This window comes from Mustela putorius, unplaced genomic scaffold (assembly GCF_011764305.1).
Source record: "Mustela putorius furo isolate JIRA1106 unplaced genomic scaffold, ASM1176430v1.1 tig00000095_pilon_pilon_pilon, whole genome shotgun sequence".
Taxonomy (NCBI): Eukaryota; Metazoa; Chordata; class Mammalia; order Carnivora; family Mustelidae; genus Mustela; species Mustela putorius.
The window spans coordinates 23,715,856-23,735,986 of NW_025421280.1; the positions used below are offsets into that span (position 1 = coordinate 23,715,856).

General features: G+C 38.0%; 1 protein-coding gene across 3 annotated transcripts in view; it reads left to right on the forward strand.

The window, feature by feature from the left end:
- Nucleotides 1-20,131, forward strand: part of SMARCC1 (SWI/SNF related, matrix associated, actin dependent regulator of chromatin subfamily c member 1) — a 171,960-nt gene that overhangs the window by 28,931 nt on the left and 122,898 nt on the right. For all 3 annotated transcript variants that reach the window (XM_045080557.1, XM_045080560.1, XM_045080565.1), the window contains exons 4-6: nt 7,868-7,949; nt 9,228-9,320; nt 12,475-12,544. In XM_045080557.1, the coding sequence (XP_044936492.1) occupies nt 7,868-7,949; nt 9,228-9,320; nt 12,475-12,544 (245 nt within the window). The remainder of the gene's footprint in view (nt 1-7,867; nt 7,950-9,227; nt 9,321-12,474; nt 12,545-20,131) is intronic.

The window sequence follows — 20,131 nt, forward strand, 5'->3', positions numbered from 1 at the left end:
GTAAGTAAATGATTTATTTACAGTGGATAGCAAGTGATACAGACTTTGCGTATTTGCTGAACTTTTTATGGGGGGGGCGCTTAATAGATTGCGGATAATTGATTCAATGAGCACAAGAGTGTTGACACCAGATGTGGCTGCTGTTTCGCACCTTTGCTTCGGGCTGTGGTGTTGGGACTCTCACAGGGTGTGCCCTGAGCTAGGATAGACAGCATGTCTGACTGACTACTCTCGGATATGATTCATACCCTACTGTTAGCTCTAGATTCCCACATGGGACTCTCTTATTTTCTTGTTCATTTTGTGTCCTAAATCCTGATGTGTACTTGAGGACAGTCTCAAAGTGAGATGACTTCTCCTAAGTCACGTCTTCTGGAACTTGCTTGTTCTGGAACATGCACCAGTGCAATGGAATATTTTTAGGTGAAAGAGTTTAGAAGGATATGTAAAGTTAAGATGTCTTTAAATTAAAAGGGAGGCCAAGAAAGAAGTAAAGGTTAAAGTTGAAGACTTTAAGAGGAGTGAGGAGTAAGAATTTTTCCAAGTCTTGGGGCACCTGGGTGGCTCAGTGGGTTAAGCGCCTGCCTTTGGCTCAGGTCGTGGTCCTAGGGTCTTGGGATCAAGTTCTGCATTGGGCTTTCTGCTCATCAGGGAGCCTGCTTCTCCCACTGTTTCTGCCTGCCTCTCTGCTTGTGATCTCTCTATCTCTGTCAAATAAATAAATAAAATCTTAGAGAAAAAAAAAAGAATTTTTCCAAGTCTTTTACTCACTGTACCAGAATCCTCCCCTTTCTGGTGTCATTAGACACTTAGTTGCCGTGCACACTCACCTCTCCCCCAGACTTACATGCTTGCAGGGAGTGGATCACTTACAGTCTGACCGTGCATATTTTAGTGACCACCCACCCATTTGGAAGTCTGAATAGTGGCCTGTCATCTTGACAGTGCCTCCAGCTTTCCCCAGGCCCAGCATACCCCTGTGAACCTCGTTTGTGTTCTCTGGTTAACCTCACATTCTAGCTCCAAAGTTTGCTCATTCCCTTCTAATGGCCAAACGTTCTCTTTTTTCTCTTTTTCTCTTTCTGTTTGGTTCTTTCTTACTTCCTGCTTTCTTTCAGCTTTCAGTGATGTCAAGCTGGCTTATCACTTACGAAGCTAAGTGAGAACACTGAACAGACAATACATATTAAGATTCCATAGTGTGTGAATATGATCTTTCTGCATGTCTCTAAATAGTCAGAAGTGAGTACCTTATTTGTAGGTTTACGTTAAAGGAGAAAACTTTGGGCTAATATTACATATAGTTTTATATTACTGAGGGATACCAAACCAGGGGGATTTTGACATCCTTTGGAAATCTGATAACATTTCCTGAAGTAGAGATTAAATACAGCCAAACTCAACTCAATTAATGTCAATGTCCTCCTGGAGAGTGATTAGAATCCTGTTTATTCTTACAGTTCTGTACAGATTACTGTGCATTGTAATCTGTTTCATGCCTTTTAAAGAGATGATTGATTGAAAATATTTTGTGTTTTATTAGTTTTGCTTGACAGTGGTGAACCTAGGCTTAGTTAACAAAGTTTAGGATTTGTCTTAATGTGAGAAGTGGCCTTTTATTTTTACCTGTGACACAATTTGCTGCCAACATTTATTTCTTGCAGATATGCTCAGACCTACTTTTCTTTCTACTTTAAGACTTGGTGGTTCAGCTTTTATTCCTTGCCTTTGAAGTCTTCTTCTGATTTTCATTTTTTAGATATTACCACAATAAGTCTCGGGTAATGGCTTTCAAACTTTAGGATCACTTGAATCACTTAGAATACTTATTTTTTTTTTAAGATCTTATTTATTTATTTGATAGAGAGGTAGCCAGTGAGCCCAAGTGGGGAGCGTGGGGGATGGCAGAGGGAGAGGAAGAAGCAGGCTCCCCGCTGAGCAGGGAGCCCATTGTGGGACTCCATCCCAGGATCCTGGGATTGTAACCTGAGTTGAAGGCAGGCCCTTAACTGACTGGGTCACCCAGGTGCCCCCACTTGGAATACTTTTAAAAATATAGATTACTGGGCTTCATGGATATACGTTGTTAACTATTAAGTGTGGTATGAAAACTGAAAATCTTTATTTTCAAAAAGTACTCTAAATGGTTGTCAGGCCTTACGTTGAGAAATGCTGGGTAGTGAGGCTATCATTCTAGCACAAACATGGTTTAGATCTTTTTTTTTTTTTTTTAAAGATTTTATTTATTTATTTGACACACGGAGAACACAAGTAGACAGAGAGAGGGGGGGAAGCAGGCTCCCTGCTAAGCAGAGAGCCTGATGCAGGGCTCAATCCCAGGACCCAAGCGGAAGGCAGAGGTTTAACCCACTGAGCCACCCAGGCTGAAGTATTATCTTTTTTATAGCATATTTTAAAACGGCCATCTAGCTTTTAAATTTTTTAAAAATAATATAGCAAGAATCCAAACCACTTTAATTATCCCCGTCTGCTTCTACGTAGTGGACCTCCCTCCCTGCATGTATGCCTACCTGTTTCAGGCTATTTTATCTGTAGCCTATTTGCCACCCTTTTGGAGTGTGGCATATAGGACCATCCTTCTGTTGCTGGTCTCCATGGTTTTGTAGCTTGCCATTATTAGACAAAGCCCCCTTATGCTTGAGGCCAACTTCCCACAAAACTGTTCTGCTATACTGTTGTCTGCTTTTCGCCATGCTCCCAGCTCAGTTCATTTTTGTCTTTTCCTTTCCAAGTTTGCTTCTGAAGCCCTTCACACCACTTTCCAAGGAATTAAACTCATTCTCCAGGATCCTTTGTTGATTATTTTTATTCGACTATATTTTCTGTCTGAGGCTGAGGATGAGAAGGGAACATCCCTAACGATAATCTCGCAAGAGGCACAGAATTGGAGCAGTAAAGCTAATGAGGGCCCTTTTGACAGACAGTATTGCCTTTGACTGAAAGGCTGCCATGAGACATTGCCTGGCAGATTGCTGGAGGGAAACAAAGCAGAAGACTCATTATTAATTAGTAAGCCATCAATGAAGTGCTCATATTTACATTTTAAATGACCAAACGTTTTAAAAGCCAGAGAATTACATGTTCACGTGTTGTCTCTTCTAGTTCTCTGCATTAAGATTCAAAAGGCTTTATAATTTTAGTTTTAATTTGCATTTCCCTTATGTGTAGGTTTGAGCATTTTTCTATATTGTATAAAGTAAAATTTAAATACTCTTGGTAATTTCAAAATAAGAGATTAAATCTTTCAACTAGAGGTTATACTATATTTACTTGAGTTTATTTCAGTTTTTCTTTTTCAAGATTTTTAAATTAATTAATTAATTAATTAAGAGCACGAGTGGGGGAGGGGCAAAAGGAGAGGGAGAGAGAGACCCTCAGGCAGAACCTGACCCTTGCTTTCATGACCCTGAGAGCACCATCTCAGCTGAAACCAAGAGTCAGACGCTTAACCGACTGAGCCACTCAGGTACCCTGTTTCAGTTTTCACGATATCCGTATATTTTAAATACTTTTTTTGCTTACATAGCATATTGCTGAATCAGGAAAAAGCTTTACTCTGTTGTGTTATTAAATCCTTGGTAAACCATTTTAGTTTATTATGGAAAATATAAACTATGAAAGAGAGAATAATATAATGAACTGCCATTTACCTTCATGCACCTTCAACTTTATGTAATTTCATTTGTAAATATTCACTTTTTGTTTCTAAAAGCATAGGATTTTTTTTTAAAAGCATAGGATTTTGAGGGAAAGAGGGGGAGGGATAGAGAATTCTAAGGGATGCAGGGTTTGATCTTTACAACCCTGAGATCATGATCTGAACTGAAATCAGTAGTTGAACATTTAACCAACTGAGCCATCTAGGCACCTCATGAGATTTTTTTTTTTTTAGGTAATCTCTGTGCCCAAGATGGGGTTCTGAGATCAAGAGCTGCATGCTCTACCTACCGAGCCAGCCAGGTGTGGCTAAAGAGCTTAGGTCTTTGTATACATTCATTCATCCATTTATTTATTTATTATATGCAGGCTGCATGCCCAGTGTGGAGCTCAACTTGGGGCTTGAACACATGACCCTGAGTCAAGACCTGAGCTGAGATCCAGACAGAGTCAGGGGCCTGACTGACTGAGCCAGCAAGGTGTCCTGGAATAGGATTTTTTATAAAGCATTATAACAGTGTCATTGTCACAACTAGGAAAATTATCAATAATTTTTCAGTGTTATTAAATACCTACTTAGTGTTCAAGCTTCCCTGATTATTTCATGGATGGTTTTTATGTTAATTCATACTTTATATTAATGTATTTTTAAATTAATTTATATTAATAAGTATTCAAAGAAGATTCATACGTGACATTTGGTTGATGTGTCTCTTTCAGGAAATTGGGGCACCCGGGTGGGTTAATAGGTTAAGATTCCAGCTCTTGATTTTGGCTCAGGTCATGATCTCAAGGTTATGAGATCATGGAGCCTGCTTTAGATTCTCTCTCCCTTTTTCCTTGCCCCTCTCCCCCTTTAAAAAATAAAGAAAATTAATAGTTTTCCTCCTTGGTCTCTCTTCCCCCTCTAACCCTTGCCAGTTATTTTTTTACAAAAGTAAGTTGTCTTGTAGACTTACTGTGTTCTAGATTTTGCTAATATGTTCCCTAGGGTATCATTTAACATAGTCTTCTAAATTTCTAGTAAAGTGGAGTTAGAGCTAGATGCTTAGTCTGATTCAGCTTTTTTTTTCGGTGTGGGGGGGGTGGTCAGTAGTGCTTAATAGACAGTGTTGTGTTCCTCCCTCTGGGAGGCATGGAGGCATACAGTATCTGGTTGTTTCTGCTTGTAATAGACTGATGTTGATGTTCAGTGCCTCGAATCATGCTATCATTACAGCTTAACCAAGCTTTAGCATTTAAATTTTGAAAAAATTATAAAGTAGGTATTCTAATACATAGATTTAGGTGCTTACTGTTTTTTAGGTAATTTTTCGTAAAAGACTGTTACTCTGTCATTCCTACTTCATTTATTAGCTGGAATACTGAGAAATTTAACTCACCAGTAATTAGAAAGGCAGAGTAAATTCTTAATTTTCTTTTTCTGTTTACCAGAATCATTTAGCTCTTAATCTTTGTTTGCAGGTAAATCCAGGCAACCTTATTTTAATTTGTTTAATGAGTACTTTCAAACTATTTCTCAGATTTCTGAGAGTGATAATTCCTTTCAGTCTCATCTGAATCATTTACTAAGGAAGCAGTTTCTCTGTGAATAATATGAGTAAAGGCTTATATAAGCAATTCTGAAGTAAGACATTTCTGGGTATAGTTCGTTATCAGAAGCCTGTGAAAGACTGACCTCTTCTTTGGAAAGAGGAGACACTCCCGTTTCTCTCCCTGTGTTGTGCTGAAAGAACCAGTGGAAGTCCCTTTGCTCTAATAGGGTTGTGACAGTCAGGCATGTGTTATTCTGTTGTTGCAGATTGCTTGGCATTTCTGACCTACTCCTTCCTCAGAAGTTAGGAAAGGAAGATACTAACCAACCAAAAAATGGGACTTAAGGATTAAGTTCTGTGTACCAAGATTAAATCAAGATATTGATTTAATTGACTTGGGACAAAGGTCCCTCTTACATGTAAAGGCCATTTTTTAAGCTATAACTAGTTCCTTTCCAAATTATTTATTATTTCTGTGGCTTATTGGACGCTTTCCTTAATTTCCAAATTGAAGCTTAATCAAAATACATACTAATTTCCTGAGTGGTGTGCTTTATAAAGCCACACCTTTTTTTTTAAAGATAGATGTGAGGAGGGGCGGAGGGAGAGGGCGGGAGAAAGAAGAATCTTCAGCAGGCTCCATGCTGAGAACAGAGCTGACACAGAGCTCAGTCTCAGGACCTTGAGCTCATGACATGAGCTGAAATCAAGGGTCGGATGTTTAACTGCCTGAGCCACCCAGGTGTCCCTAAAGCCACACATTCTGCTGGCTACTAGGGCTGTATATAATAGTTTTTTTTTTTTTTTAAGATTTTATTTATTTATTTGACAGACAGAGATTACAAGTAGGCAGAGAGGCAGGCAGAGAGAATGAAGCAGGCTCCCTGCTGAGCAGAGAGCCCGATGCGGGGCTCGATCCCAGGACCCTGAGATCATGACCTGAGCCGAAGGCAGTGGCTTTAACCCACTGAGCCACCCAGGCGCTCCTGTATATAATAGTTTTAAACAAACCTGGTCTTTGCCCTCAAGGCATCTAATGAGCGGTCTTAGCAACAACATGATTCTTTTGTGGGGCTTTAACAGCAATGTGCACGGGATGTATTAGGAGCATGGCAGAAGACAGGAATAGCTTCATAGGGAACGTGGCTTGTGGCAGACCCTGGAGGCGATAGTATCAAGCCCACAGAGTAGGTAGTGACATACAAGAAAGGCTGCAGAGTTTGGAAGAATGGTTGGAAGTGTGGGGTGCATCTCCTGGTTAAATAAAACAGGATAACCTGAGAGGTAGAGCATGAGCTCTGCATTCAGACTGCCTAGTCCTAGCTAGCACATAGTAGTAATGATTTAAAAACATAACCATAGGGGCACCTCGGTGGCTCAGTTGGTTAAGCAGCTGACTCTTGATTTCGGCTCAGGTCATGATCTCAGGGTCCTGGGCCTGAGCCCTGTGTCAAGCTCTGCACTCAGTGGGGAATCTGTTGGAGAGTTCTTTCGCTCTTTCCCTCTCACTCTGTCCCTCCCCTTGCTCTCTTTCTCAAAATGAATAAATCTTAAAGAAAAAAAAAAAGCCCAAAACCAAAACAAAGTGTTATAACCATAGTTAACAATTACTGATCACTTACAGGCTAAACAGACCGGTCTTAAGCCCTTAACATATATATGTCATTTGACCTTCACAAAAAACTGTAATGGGCCATTGTATTCATGAAGAAATTGATCGTTGGATTAGTAAATCACTCCAGACTACATAAATAAAAATGGGGTCAGGATTAGAACCCAGATCAGCTTGACTCCACAGCCCACACTCTCTATTACTGAGCTATACTTTGCCTGGAATTAAAATGGGGCAAAAATCAAAGTAAGTGTTGAATAAAAGATATGGTGAAAGAAGCATTCAAATTTATTAATATTGAATCATACGGAAGTGGGTGAGATTAGACAGACAACATTAGAATGTTATGCTTGAATATTTACATAAAAAAATTGGGGAGCGAGAAAAGGTAAATAGATGAATTTACCAGATTTAGGACAATAGTAGGACCAAGGAGAGCACAGACACTGATGAATTTGAGCAAATGACTTTTAAGCATATAGAAACCAGATAAATTTTCCTTATACCTGAAGAACGGTATAATAGTTCACTGCCTTTGGATGTGTGGACTCCTTTTCTAGATGATGTAAAATATCTTAGACTTAAGAAAAACAGGATACTTCATGGAATGGGTTCTTCTTCTTTTTTTTTTTTTTTAAAGATTTTATTTATTTATTTGACAGATAGAGATCACAAGTAGACCGAGAAGCAGGCGGTGGGGGTGGGGTTAGCAGGCTCCCGCGAAGCAGAGAGCCCAATGCGGGGCTTGATCCCAGGACCCTGGGATCATGACCTGAGCCGAAGGCAGAGGCTTTAACTGAGCCACCCAGGCGCCCCCAGGGTTCTTCATTTTGACTGGAGTGGACCTTAATGTCATAGTATTTAATGTTTTATGAAGATTTTGACACTGTTTTCTTACACTGAGAAAATACCCTCATATGTTTTGTAGAGCTCTGTTTTAATTTCCACGTCTTTACAGTTCGTTTGCGTTGAGTGCTAACACTAAGTTTTCACTTTTGTTGAAGGTAGAAGACAAATTAACTAATGATTTTCTTCTCTTTAGGCGTAGGTTTGATCTACAGAATCCATCCCGAATGGATCGGAATGTTGAAATGTTTATGAACATTGAGAAAACATTGGTGCAGGTAACTCAGAGAGTTTAATTATTAAAATTGTTTTCCATTTAATATACTCTCAGTTCTAAAATTGGCATTATTGGACTGCCAAAAGATCAAAGGAAGAAAGATTTTCTGAAATCTGGTCTGTTATTTTTATGGGTTTTGGGGAATTAGAGCTATAAAGTATGACTAAAATTTGTCGTTTATAGAATATTGATCTTAAACATCTTGTGAAATAATCTGTGGTATTTTCTTTATTTTGATACTTATATATATAGAGAGGGTGATAGGAAGGGGCAGAGGGAGAGGAAGAGAATCTTAACAGAGAATCTTACAGGGCTTGATCTCATGACCTGAGCCAAAATTAAGAGTCAAATGATTAATTGAGTCACCCAGATGCCCTGATTCTTTCTTTCTTTATTTCACTTAATCCGTTATTTGAATCTCTTTCATATTTAATATAAACACTCTCAATCTACTGGTTACTCATTTATATAGTCTTTTTTCTTTTTTTTTTTTTAAAGATTTGTTTCAGGGTTGTACCATTAATACAGATCTTACTTCCCTAACTAGGTATAATCTGGAAGAGAGAACACTTAGTATTCTTCTTTTCTTTCTAGTATTTTTATTGATTGGTAATTTTTAATGATTACTGAATTGGCCTTCTTGGGGAGAGGCAGCTGGCAAAGATTCAGCTAGGTATTATCATTAACTTGATGCCTGAAATTTGTCTCATGAACTGCTAGCTAGAGAAACAATTTTTGTGGTTGGTTCACTGATTTTTTTTAATGATGATTTGAGGAGTTAATATGCATGTTTTAATTATTGCTATTTGTAAGTTTAGAAATGGAAAGAGGAACTATAAGTAACTTAAATAATGAGCCAAAATGGCATTCCCCTGGGGTCCTCTCCCCTCTCACCCAATAAAAGGTATCGATGGAAACACTACATTAGATTTGGACTGTTAAGGTCAATTCAGGTAAGATTGGCTATAGAAGTATCAGTATGTGAGTGTGGTACCTTAAAGAAAAATAAAAGGAATTTCTTTAGGTTGTGATTCTGAACATTTTTTGCCCAGGTGTACTTAGCTGCAGAGACGGGATCTGAGGATGGCATTAAGTGGCTTTTTGAACGCCTAGGTTTTATATTGAAATGAGACCTCTGCAGTCTATACTAAAAAGCATCTTCCCGTTTTAAACACTATGGCTTTTAATGTCAACTTTGGCCGTTAGGGTAATTCATTAATAATGTGACATCATTTCAAAACCAAGAGAATTTCAAAATCTGGTTTTTTTTTTTCCTTAGAACAATTGTCTGACCAGACCCAACATCTACCTCATTCCAGACATTGATCTGAAGTTGGCTAACAAATTGAAGGATATTATCAAACGACATCAGGTAATAAAACATGATCACTTCAGAAAATTGTATAGTATTAAGCTTATAAATTTCAATAATAATGTCTTTTATTTTCTGTATTTATCTGCATTAAATGAAAGTTCTCTCTCTTTGGGTTCTTACAGTACTAAGTTTTTTCTCTCCACTCACCTCCAGTTCTTATCCTAGAAGCATTTTTCTTCCCCCTTAGCTTTGTTGAGATATAATTGACACCTAACTCTGTGTAAGTTTAAGGTGTACAATATAGTGATTTGATGCACGTATTTATCCAAAATTAGCATTTAATAAACATTGGTATGGAGTCATTGTATTCCTATTGTAAATACGCTTATGTAATTTATTTATTTTTTAAAGATTTATTTAATTTTATTAAAAAATTATTTTTAAAGATTTTGTTTATTTGAGAGAGGAGAGGAGAGAATAAGCACGAGTATGGGCGAGGAGCAGAGGGAGAGGGAGAAGCAGATTCCCTGCTGAGCAAGGAGCCTGACGTGGGACTTGATCCCAGGACCCCGAGATCATGACCCGAGCTGAAGGAAGACACTTAACTGACTGAGCCAGCCAGGCACCCCTAAGCCACCCAGGCACCCCTAGATTTATTTCTTTGAGAGAGAATAAGTGCATGAGTGAATGCAGGCTGCAGGGGCAGAGAGAGAGGGAGAGAGAATCGCAGGCAGACTCCCTGCTGAGTGCAAACCCAATAAGACCCTGAGATCATGACCTTATCCAAAATCAAGAGTTTGATGCCTAATGGACTGAGCCATCCAGGTGCCCCTGGGTTTATATAATTTAAAGAGACCATGTGATCTATATTACTCTAATCAGAAAGTCAAAGTAGAAGTTGATGACAAAGTTGTTGGTAAGAGGAGATCAAATATTATTTCAAGAAAACCTATCTTTCCTCACCCCCGCCACCCCATTGGTATGTATTGTATTTACATTTGTGGACTGGAAAATTCTGTTTTCCCCATAAGCTTACATTCTCTTGATTCACATGTGCCAGTGCTATCTTTGGATGTCTTTCCCTCCCTCCTCTAACCTCATTTTAGGCTGAGACTTTGGGTATTTACTGCATGTAAATACCCAAATACCCAGTTTGTGGCTACATGTGGCTGAACTATAAGCAACCCCGTATCATGGTGAACTAGCTGAGGAGACCCAGGTAGAAGATAATTTTCTGAAACAACATCATTTGAGTGGCAAAGTTTTACTAATCCTTAGGATTAGTTGAGAAACCTTCTGAGATACCTTTATTTTTTCTTCTGCAGGAGAGATTGCCAGTTGTGTTATGTTTCAGTAATAAGTAAATACCGTTCAAGTTCCTAAAGCAAGGGTTTCTAATACTGTTTACATTTGGAGATTTAGTAGTGTTGTCTTACATGCAATATCCCTACCAAAGAGAAAAATGAGATAATTGTGCTATCGAGTCAGGCAGTCTCAAGTCCACTTTTTTGTCCCACCAGCATTTTGACTTTGAACCAGTCACTTAACTTTCTTTTCTCTTTGGGACTGCTTACTGGAGTGGCTGTCAAGTGTAGTTGAATTATATCTAGAATGTTAGAAGGCCGAGACAGAACAAATTAACCTGCTGGATATTACCTCCAAGCTGAAATTACCTACTCTTATTGCTACCATGTTAATCCTGGAAAAAGCTTATATATTTTCCACAGCTGATACTGAACATTTAGTTCCCATTTTTCTTAAAGGCCTGGCTTAGCGATTGTATTCTAGGAATAACCTCTAAAGGGACATAAGGATCTTCCTGGTTTCATAGGCTCTTAGGGAAGAGACAGTAAGCTAATAATATTATTGAATACTGATGATTAGGCCTTTCCTCAAACATTGAAAATGCATTAAGAGCTCCAGTGTTTGAGTATTTAGAGTGTACCTGTCCATATCATTACCTCATTGCTAAATTGTTATAATTCTTGTGAAATAGGTATTATTACTACCTTATTTCACAGAAGACACCGAAGCACAAAAAACACTTAGATATTTATATCACCCAAGTCATAAATGGTAGAGCTGAAGTTCAGTTCCAGGCCTAACGGATTCCAGAGGCCAAAATCACAGATGTTGTGCTCCTCTGACATCCCTTTTTCAGCGTCTCTTGTGGTTGTTCATAAGTGTGCCCAAATACTTGTAATGATTGAGAATGCCTTGCTTTATTGTAACTAATTCATTTTAGAGAGTCCTAGATTTTAGAATTTTAGAATTTCTCTTCAGTTAGAAATAGCATTGTGTTCTTCTGATTGTAATAATTAGTAAATATTCACTGTCAAAGATAAAATTCAGGAAATACATTAAAATGCTGCTTATACCTGATTTTAAGACACAAACACACACAAAAAGACTTGTCCTCATTCTTATGATCTCTGGAATGAACACTTTTATATCTAAATAGCTTCCAAGTAGGGGCGCTTTGGTGGCTCAGTTGGTCAAGTGCCTGACTCTTGATTTGGGCTTGGGTCATGATCTTGGGATCTTGGGATTGAGCCCTGTGTTGAGCTCTACACTCAGCAGAGTCCAATTGCCCTTTTCCCTCCCTCATCTTGTGCGTTCTCCCTGTCTCAAAGAAGTAAATAAAACCTTAAAAAAAAAAGGCTTCCAAGTCATATTCTAGATTGTATGCAGTAGTCTAGCTGTGGCCTAGCTAGACCTTAACCTTAGTATTTATGTCATCCACTATTCTAGCATCAACTTAAAAAACAGTAGTGTACATACATGTTAGAGCCAAGTGAAATGTCCATTTTATATGTATATAGCTGTAAGTTATGGCTCATGGTCATAGTCTTGCATTATTCAGATAATTCTGATGATTTCGGAGTAACTTTTAGATTTAGAAAGACTCGTACTACAGACAAGGTTTCCTAGAGAGATACACAGAGAATTAGGTAAGAAGTACTTGCATTATTTTTCTATACAACAATATAAGCTGTGTCTATAGAAAATTTACATGTTTTTATTTGTTCTTGTTAATAATTATTTTCTTTGACTAAAAATAAAAATATTATAGTCTTGATATATATGTGTGTGTGTATATATGTATAACATAATAAAGTAATGCCTTTATGATTCTTAGGCAATTTGTATCTGGCATTGCATAGTCTGTTTGCCATGTGCTTTCCCCTTATGTTGTTCATTTGCTTTCCAGGGGACTTTTACTGATGAGAAGTCAAAAGCTTCCCACCACATTTATCCATATCCTTCCTCACAAGAGGATGGTAAGTTAATTTCTGGTTATGAACTCCTACTTCACTAGATTTTAAGTTTTATCAGAGATTTAAACAATATTACTAGCTTTTTGAAAAAGAGACTTTTAAGTATTAAATAACTTACACAGATTATTTAGATGTAGTGTTCTATTTTTTTTGCTGAATTGGTCTAAGCAAACTAATTCTTTGATATCCAACTTTCTGATCATTGGACTTTTTATATCTTTCTTTGTTATTATCTGGGTGTTAAGTTTAGGTGTGCCTTATGTATTAATTTTGTTAATGTTTGCTGTGTTGTTTGTGTTCTAAAAATTAAAAGACCTTGCAAAATGAAAGAAAATTTCTGGGGAAGATGGGCTTACTGGCTGTCTGAATGGGGCCCATCAGCAATATTTTAGTTTGGTGAATTTATAATGGTTCAGATTCTGAACTTCAGCTTTTCTATCCTGCAGGTTGATTTTCTCAGTGGCCAGAGTTCGATAGGGCTATGGAAACTGATTTGTTGAGAAAGAAAATATGAATTAAATATGAATTAATAAACTGAATTAAAATAAATTGAAATAAAATATGAATTAATAAATTAACCAGATTAATTTGAGAAATAGGTCTTCTATAAGGGTTTAAGTCTTCTGGTTAACATGTCCCTTTAGGACATCTGTATAAGAAGCTAAGTTATAGAACCTAGATGTCCATCAACAGATGAATGGATCAAGAAGATGTGGTATATATACACAATGGAATACTATGCAGCCATCAAAAGAAATGAAATCTTGCCATTTGCGACAACATGGATGGAACTAGAGCGTATCATGCTTAGCGAAATAAGTCAAGCAGAGAAAGACAACTATCATATGATCTCCCTGATATGAGGAAGTGGTGATGCAACAGGGGGGCTTAAGTGGGTAGGAGAAGAATCAATGAAACAAGATGGGATTGGGAGGGAGACAAACCATAAGTGACTCTTGATCTCACAAAACAAACTGAGGGTTGCTGGGGGGAGGGAGTTTGGGAGAAGGGGTGGGGTTATGGACATTGGGGAGGGTATGTGCTTTGGTGAGTGCTATGAAGTGTGTAAACCTGGTGATTCACAGATCTGTAGCCCTGGGGATAAAAATATATGTTTATAAAAATAAAAAATTATTAAAAAAAAAAAAAGAAGCTAAGTTATATCAGATTTGAGTTGCTAATTACCCCATGCTGAGTATTTTTTCTGACCAGTGCAGTTATGCTGGAAGTCAGTGACAACAAGATTACCAGACAGTCCCTGTATGTTTGAAAATTAAGAAATATATTGCCAAGTAATCTATGGGTCAAAGAAGAAATTACAATGGAAACAGAAAATCTTTGTAACTAAATAATTATTTAAATATCATATAATATTATAATATTATGTATTGTAATAAAATATTAATTATTTAAATAATTAACTAAATAATTAAATGATTGATAAAGTACAAGAATGTTAAATTTTGTTGGATACAGCTGAGGCTCTGCCCAGAGGAAAATTTATATCTTTAAATGTGTATGTTAGGAAAGAAGAAAGACCGAAAAATCAGTGATTCACCCATCTTTCTCAAGAGATGGGAAAAAGAACAGCAAATTAAACCTAAGGAAAGAAGGAAATAATTAAGGGTAGAAATTAATGATGTGGAAAATATACAGGAGCAAAGTGCTCAGCAGTGTTAGAAATGGTTCTCAGGAGGGGCGGCCTGGGTGGCTCAGTGGGTTAAGCCTTTGCCTTCGGCTCAGGTCATGATCTCAGGGTCCCAACCCCACGTGGGGCTCTCCGCTCAGCAGAGAGCCTACTCCCCCCCCCCCCCCAACTCATGATCTCTCTCTGTCAAATAAATAAAATAAAATAAAATAAAATAAAATAAATGGTTCTCAGGAAAGATCAGTAAGGCTATTCAAATCGTGCTGCAAATAAGCAGGAGAAAAAGAACAGATAATGTCAGGAAAGGAAGAGGGACATTTTACGGATCCTACAGATGTTGAAAACAATTGATAGGTGAGGTTGCTTGATTGCTTGTGCATGGTGGCCAATCTAAGGAAACCATTGCCTCATCCAGAGTCATCAAGTTTTACAACCAACTCTTCTAAGAGTTTTACAGCTTTAGCTGTTACATTTAGGTTTTTTCATCATTAGTTTGATAGGTAAAAGTTTTATTTTATTTGTTATAGTCAAAAATCACAGCTCTGTGATTATTACGCTTTTATAAAGTGAGAAACTTCAGCTTGCCTTTAGTGTTTAACTGGTTGTTTCTCCGCCTTTTTCCTGTTAGGTAATAGCAACTGGTGTCCACTAGGTGGGGGTGGTGGATAGCTATGATGTTAGAATACTTGGTTGCGGGCTCTTTTTCTCTAATAAGTGTTTTAGCATGTGAGCTTTTAGAGAAAAATTGCCTTTTACAAAAGATTTTAACTGTGATTGTTACATCTGGCTATTTAGTGATTCCTTCGTGGTGCTAGTTTTATTTTTCTATTTTAATACAACTTAGTTCACTGCGTATTGATGATGCTTGCTTGGTATTATCAGTAGTCAAAGCAGCTGTTAAGAGATAGCATTTGGAGGCTGTTTTTGAAATATAAGACATGATTTGGCACACTGTACAATTTACCTTAGAATAACTGTCAGGTAAATGTTGACTCTCAGCAAAGCCTTGTGCTGGGCTCCTTACAAGTACTTGTTTTCAGGTAAGTGTGCAGATGATAACAGTACCAGCCACAAACACATTAGAAGTTGTATCATGAACCCTTAAAAAGGCAGTATACATACTTTAATGAGGATTAGTCAAAATTTAAAATAAAAGGTGGTATTTAATTGGCCTTAATCTCTTGGTGAGATTTGGGTGAGATGCTGGAAGGGAGTTGTTATTGTTGTCATTGTTAAGCGAAAGCATAGAGGTAATAAATTACGAACTTTGAGGGAAAGGAAATGGCAAAGTTTGGCTGTGTATCTCAGTGTCATGGGAGAGAAGAGTAGATAGTGAGAGGACAAAGCTCTAGTGTAGAGTGTAGCATAGAGTTTTGTTTTATTAGGTGGATGAGGGTGAGGGTAGATAATATTGATGATTTTGGTGGAGAGAAATGTGCAACTATGGCTGTATTCGGAAAATTTCCTGGGAGCTGATTTCTGGAGTGTATGATCTAAGGAGACTGGTCAGAGAGCAAGACCTTTGGGACACTCTGAGTTAAATTGCTGAGTGAGGGAAAATTGTGTCATTGGATGAGATAAACATTTATTTATTTATTTATTTATTTATTTATCAGGAGAGCAAAGGAAATATAATGGCAAGCCAAGGATGGTCCATGGGAATATAAAGAAAGCATTTTAAAATGCAGGAGGTTGACAATGGAACTGTCCTATAAAGAAATAAAAGTGAGGCCTGAGACAAGGGTTTTGGATTTGTCAGTAAAGAAATAATTGGTAACCTTTGAGAATGAAGTTTTGGTAACTTGCCAGTGAGAGTAAGCTGTAGAGTTGGTGGAAGGTCACCAGTTTCTTAGAATGTGTGACAGGGAAAATAAAGTAGAGGATGCCACCTAGCAGGTAGCCTGCCTTTATCTTTCAAGATTTGGCTTTATAGTTTATTTCTGGGGCAGAACAAAAGTAAACTGAAGTGCATAATAGAGTTGAAACCTAGAAGGGATAGAAGGATTGATTTAGGAATATGGGTTGAATTACTGGTTTTAGCAGAAAGAATATTTCCTTAGAGATGAAAATTTTTGAAAAATTGAGATACTTATCAGAAGAGGAATCTAAATCTTAACTCAGAACATTTATTTAGATGAGTGGATATGTCCCTTAGGTTTCCTTATCTTTACTCTTGTAGTTCATTTGACTTGAGAATTTCAAATGTTCCATCTTTGAGTTCTCAGATCTTTCTTCGGGTTGGTCTAATCTAATGTTGTATCCTCTAGTGGAATTTTCAATTCAGATACTCTATTCTTTAACTCCAGAATTTTTTTTTTTAAGATTTTATTTTTATTTATTTGACAGAGACACAGCAGGAGAGGGAACATAAACTGGGGGAGTGGGAGAGTGAGAAGCAGCCTCCCTGCTGAACAAGGAGCCTGATGTGGGGTTTGATCCCGGGACTCTGGGATCATGACCTGAGCCGAAGGCAGACGCTTAAAGACTGAGCCACCAGGCACCCCTAACTCAGAATTTTTGTTTGATTCTTTTTTATAGTTTCCATCATGTTGTTGATATTCTGTTATTGTTCATGCATCATTTTCCTTGTTCAGCTGTTTAATGTGTTCTTTTGTAGTGCATTGAATTTCTCTAAAACCACTATTTTAATTTCTGTGTATCAATTTCATATTCTGTCAACTTTACTGAATTCATTTATGCTAAGAGTTATTTGGTATAGTCTTTAGGATTTTCTAAATATAGTAGCATGAATTCTGCAAATTCTGATCGTTTCGCTTCTTCTCCAATTTGGATGCCTTTTATTTCCTTTTCTTGCCTAATTGCTGTGGCTAGGACTTCCAATACTGTGTTGAATAAAAATGGTGTAAGTGGGTATCCTGATCTTGTTTCTGAGGTTAGGGGAAAAACTTTCAGCTTTTCACCATTGAGTATGATGTTAGCTGTTGGGCTTGTCATATATGGCCTTTATTATGTTGAGGTATGTTCCCTCTATCCCACTCCCTATCAAGAATTTTTATTCGTAAGTGGATGTTGAACTTTGTCAAATGATTTTTTTTCTATATCTGTTGAGGTGATCATAGGTTTTTTGTCCTTCATTTTGTTAATATGGTATATTACTCTAGATTGATTTGCTGGTATTGGACCATCCTTGCATCCCTGGAATAAATCCCAGTTGCTGTGATGTGTGATCTCTTTAATGTATTGTTGAATTTGGGTTGATCAGGTATATTGGCCTATAATTTTTTTTTTTCTTGGCACCCTTGTCTGGTTTTGGTATCTGGATAATGTTGGCCTTGTAAAATAAGTTTGGAATGTTCCTTTCTCTTATTTTTTGGAAGAGTTTGAAAGGATTGGTATTAAATCTTCTTGGAATATTTAATAGAATTCATTAGTGAAGCCATTTGGTCTGGGACTTCTGTTTGTAGGGGGTTTTTTAGTTAAGAATTCAATCTCTTTACTAGTAATAAGTCTGTTCAGATTCTCTGTTTTTTCATGATTCACTCTTACATGGTTATATGTTTCTAGGAATATAGATGTTCTAGATTGTACAGTTTGTTGGTGCTTAATGGTTTGTAGTAGTTTCTTAAAAATCTTATTTTTTTTTTAAAGATTTTATTTATTTATTTGACACAGGGAGAGAGATCACAGGTAGAGAGGCAGGCAGAGAGAGAGGGGGAAGCAGGCTCCCTGCCAAGCAGAGAGCCCAATGTGGGTCTCGATCCCAGGACCCTAAGATCATGACCTGAGCTGAAGGCAGAGGCTTTAACCCACTGAGCCACCCAGGTGCCCTACAGTCATTTTTTTTTTTTTTAAAGATTTTATTTATTTATTTGTCGGAGAGAGAGCGAGCGAGAGCGAGCACAGGCAGACAGAGTGGAAGGCAGAGTCAGAGGGAGAAGCAGGCTCCCCGTGGAGCAAGGAGCCCAATGTGGGACTCGATCCCAGGATGCTCGGATCATGACCTGAGCTGAAGGCAGCTGCTTAACCAACTGAGCCACCCAGGCGTCCCCCTACAATCATTTTTGTTTCCTTTTTTTATAAAGAGAAATGAAAGCTTATTTATTTATTTATTTATTTAGGATTTTATTTATTTGACAGAGAGAGAGATCACAAGTAGGCAGGGGTTGGGGGAAGCAGGCTCCCTGCCAAGCAGAGAGCCTAATGCAGGGCTCGATCCTGGGACCCTGAGATCATGACCTGAGCGGAAGGCAGAGGTTTAACCCACTGAACCACCCAGGCACCCCAATCGTTTTTATTTCTATAGTATCAGTTTTACCATCTCTTTCATTTCTGATTTTATTCATTTGCGCCCTTTCTCTTTTTTCCATGACAAGTCAATTTTATTTTTTAAAAGATTTTATTTATTTGTCAGAGAGAGAGAGAGCAAGTGAGCGCAGAAACGGGGAGCACCAGAGGTGGAGGGAGAAGCAGGCTCCATGCTGAGCAGGGAACCCAATACAGGACTTGATCCTAGGACCTCGAGATCATGGTCTGCGCTGAGATACTCAACCCGTGGAGCCACCCAGGCATCCCAATTTTGTTTATTTTTTTCAAGTGACCAACTCTTGGTTTTTCTGATCTTTTCTATTGTCTTTTAGTCTCTGTTTTATTCATTTCTGCTCTGATTTTTATTTGTTTTTGTTTTTTGGCACCAAAGTAAGGTTCATTGAGTGATAGCAAAATGATAGTACAAAACTCCCAAAGAGGGAGGGGACCCAAAGGGGTTGCCCTCTGCTCAGATTTTGGATACTTCCTGCCTTCTACTAACTTTGGGCTTCATTTATTCTTCTTTTTCTAGTTCCTTGAGGTATAAAGTTAGGCTGTTTATTTGAGATTTTTCATGTTTCTCTGCCTGCCTCTCTCCCTACTTGTGATCTCTGTCTGTCAAATAAATTAAAATAATGATAATAATAATAATAATAATAATTAAAAAAAAAAGAGAGAAAAGCCAGAACATAGGATGTATGTTCTACTCTTATTCTTTCTCCCTACCAGGGGAGAAGTTGGCATTTGGGTGCTTTCTCCTGATCATACCCAGTTGACCCAGCTTCTGTCTGTGGCATTACTGGTTTTCTGGTACTTCAGTAAGTCACTTAGATTTTGTTTGTTCTCATTGACCACCACACATCTAAAATATGTCCGTTCCATTAGTGCTCCGAGTCAGGTGAGGCAGGCAGCTCCCCAGGCCCCCAATAATTTGGAATATTGGATGCACACTCACTCTTCTCTTTTCAGCCCAAAGGAGAAGGAGCTGTCCCTCCTGATCCTGCTGAGCTCTGCTGGCTTTGGAGAATTGCTCTTGGGGTTGACAGGGTTGATAGGAAATGGCTTTTCTTACTGTTAAAATGCAGCTATTGTCGACTTGGAGCTTGCCTGAAGTACTGCAACTCCTTAATTGGCTCCTAGAGTGCTCATGAAGACTTCTTAGGTGGTGTATTGGTGTTAAGTCAGTATCTCTGTGGTGCAACAAGTTCTGGGGCCTCCTGTGATGTTACTTTGCCAGTGTTACATCATGTACATTATTCCCTTGATGGCCAAATAACATTACCTTGTTTGGATATACTACCTTTTGTTTAGTCATTTGTAAGTTTATGAACACTTACTTATAATTAATGCTGTGTGTGTGTGTGTGTGTTGGGGATGGGGAAAAGGAGAGAGAGAATCTCTAACAGACTCCCTTTGAGCGTGGAGCCTGATATGGGACCTGGTCCCATGACCCCGAGATAATGATATGAGCCAGTACCCAAGAATCAGATGTTCAACTAACTGAGCTACCCAGGTGCCCCTCTGTGCTTGTATTTTAGTTAGACTATGTCTTTATTGTTAAATTGTGACATTTAATAAATATATTCTCAGTTTGGACTAATTTTTACTCATAAAACTGTGGTGGTTTTATCAGTTCTGTGTAGCATATGATTATATCTGGGAAGAATGTAGATTTG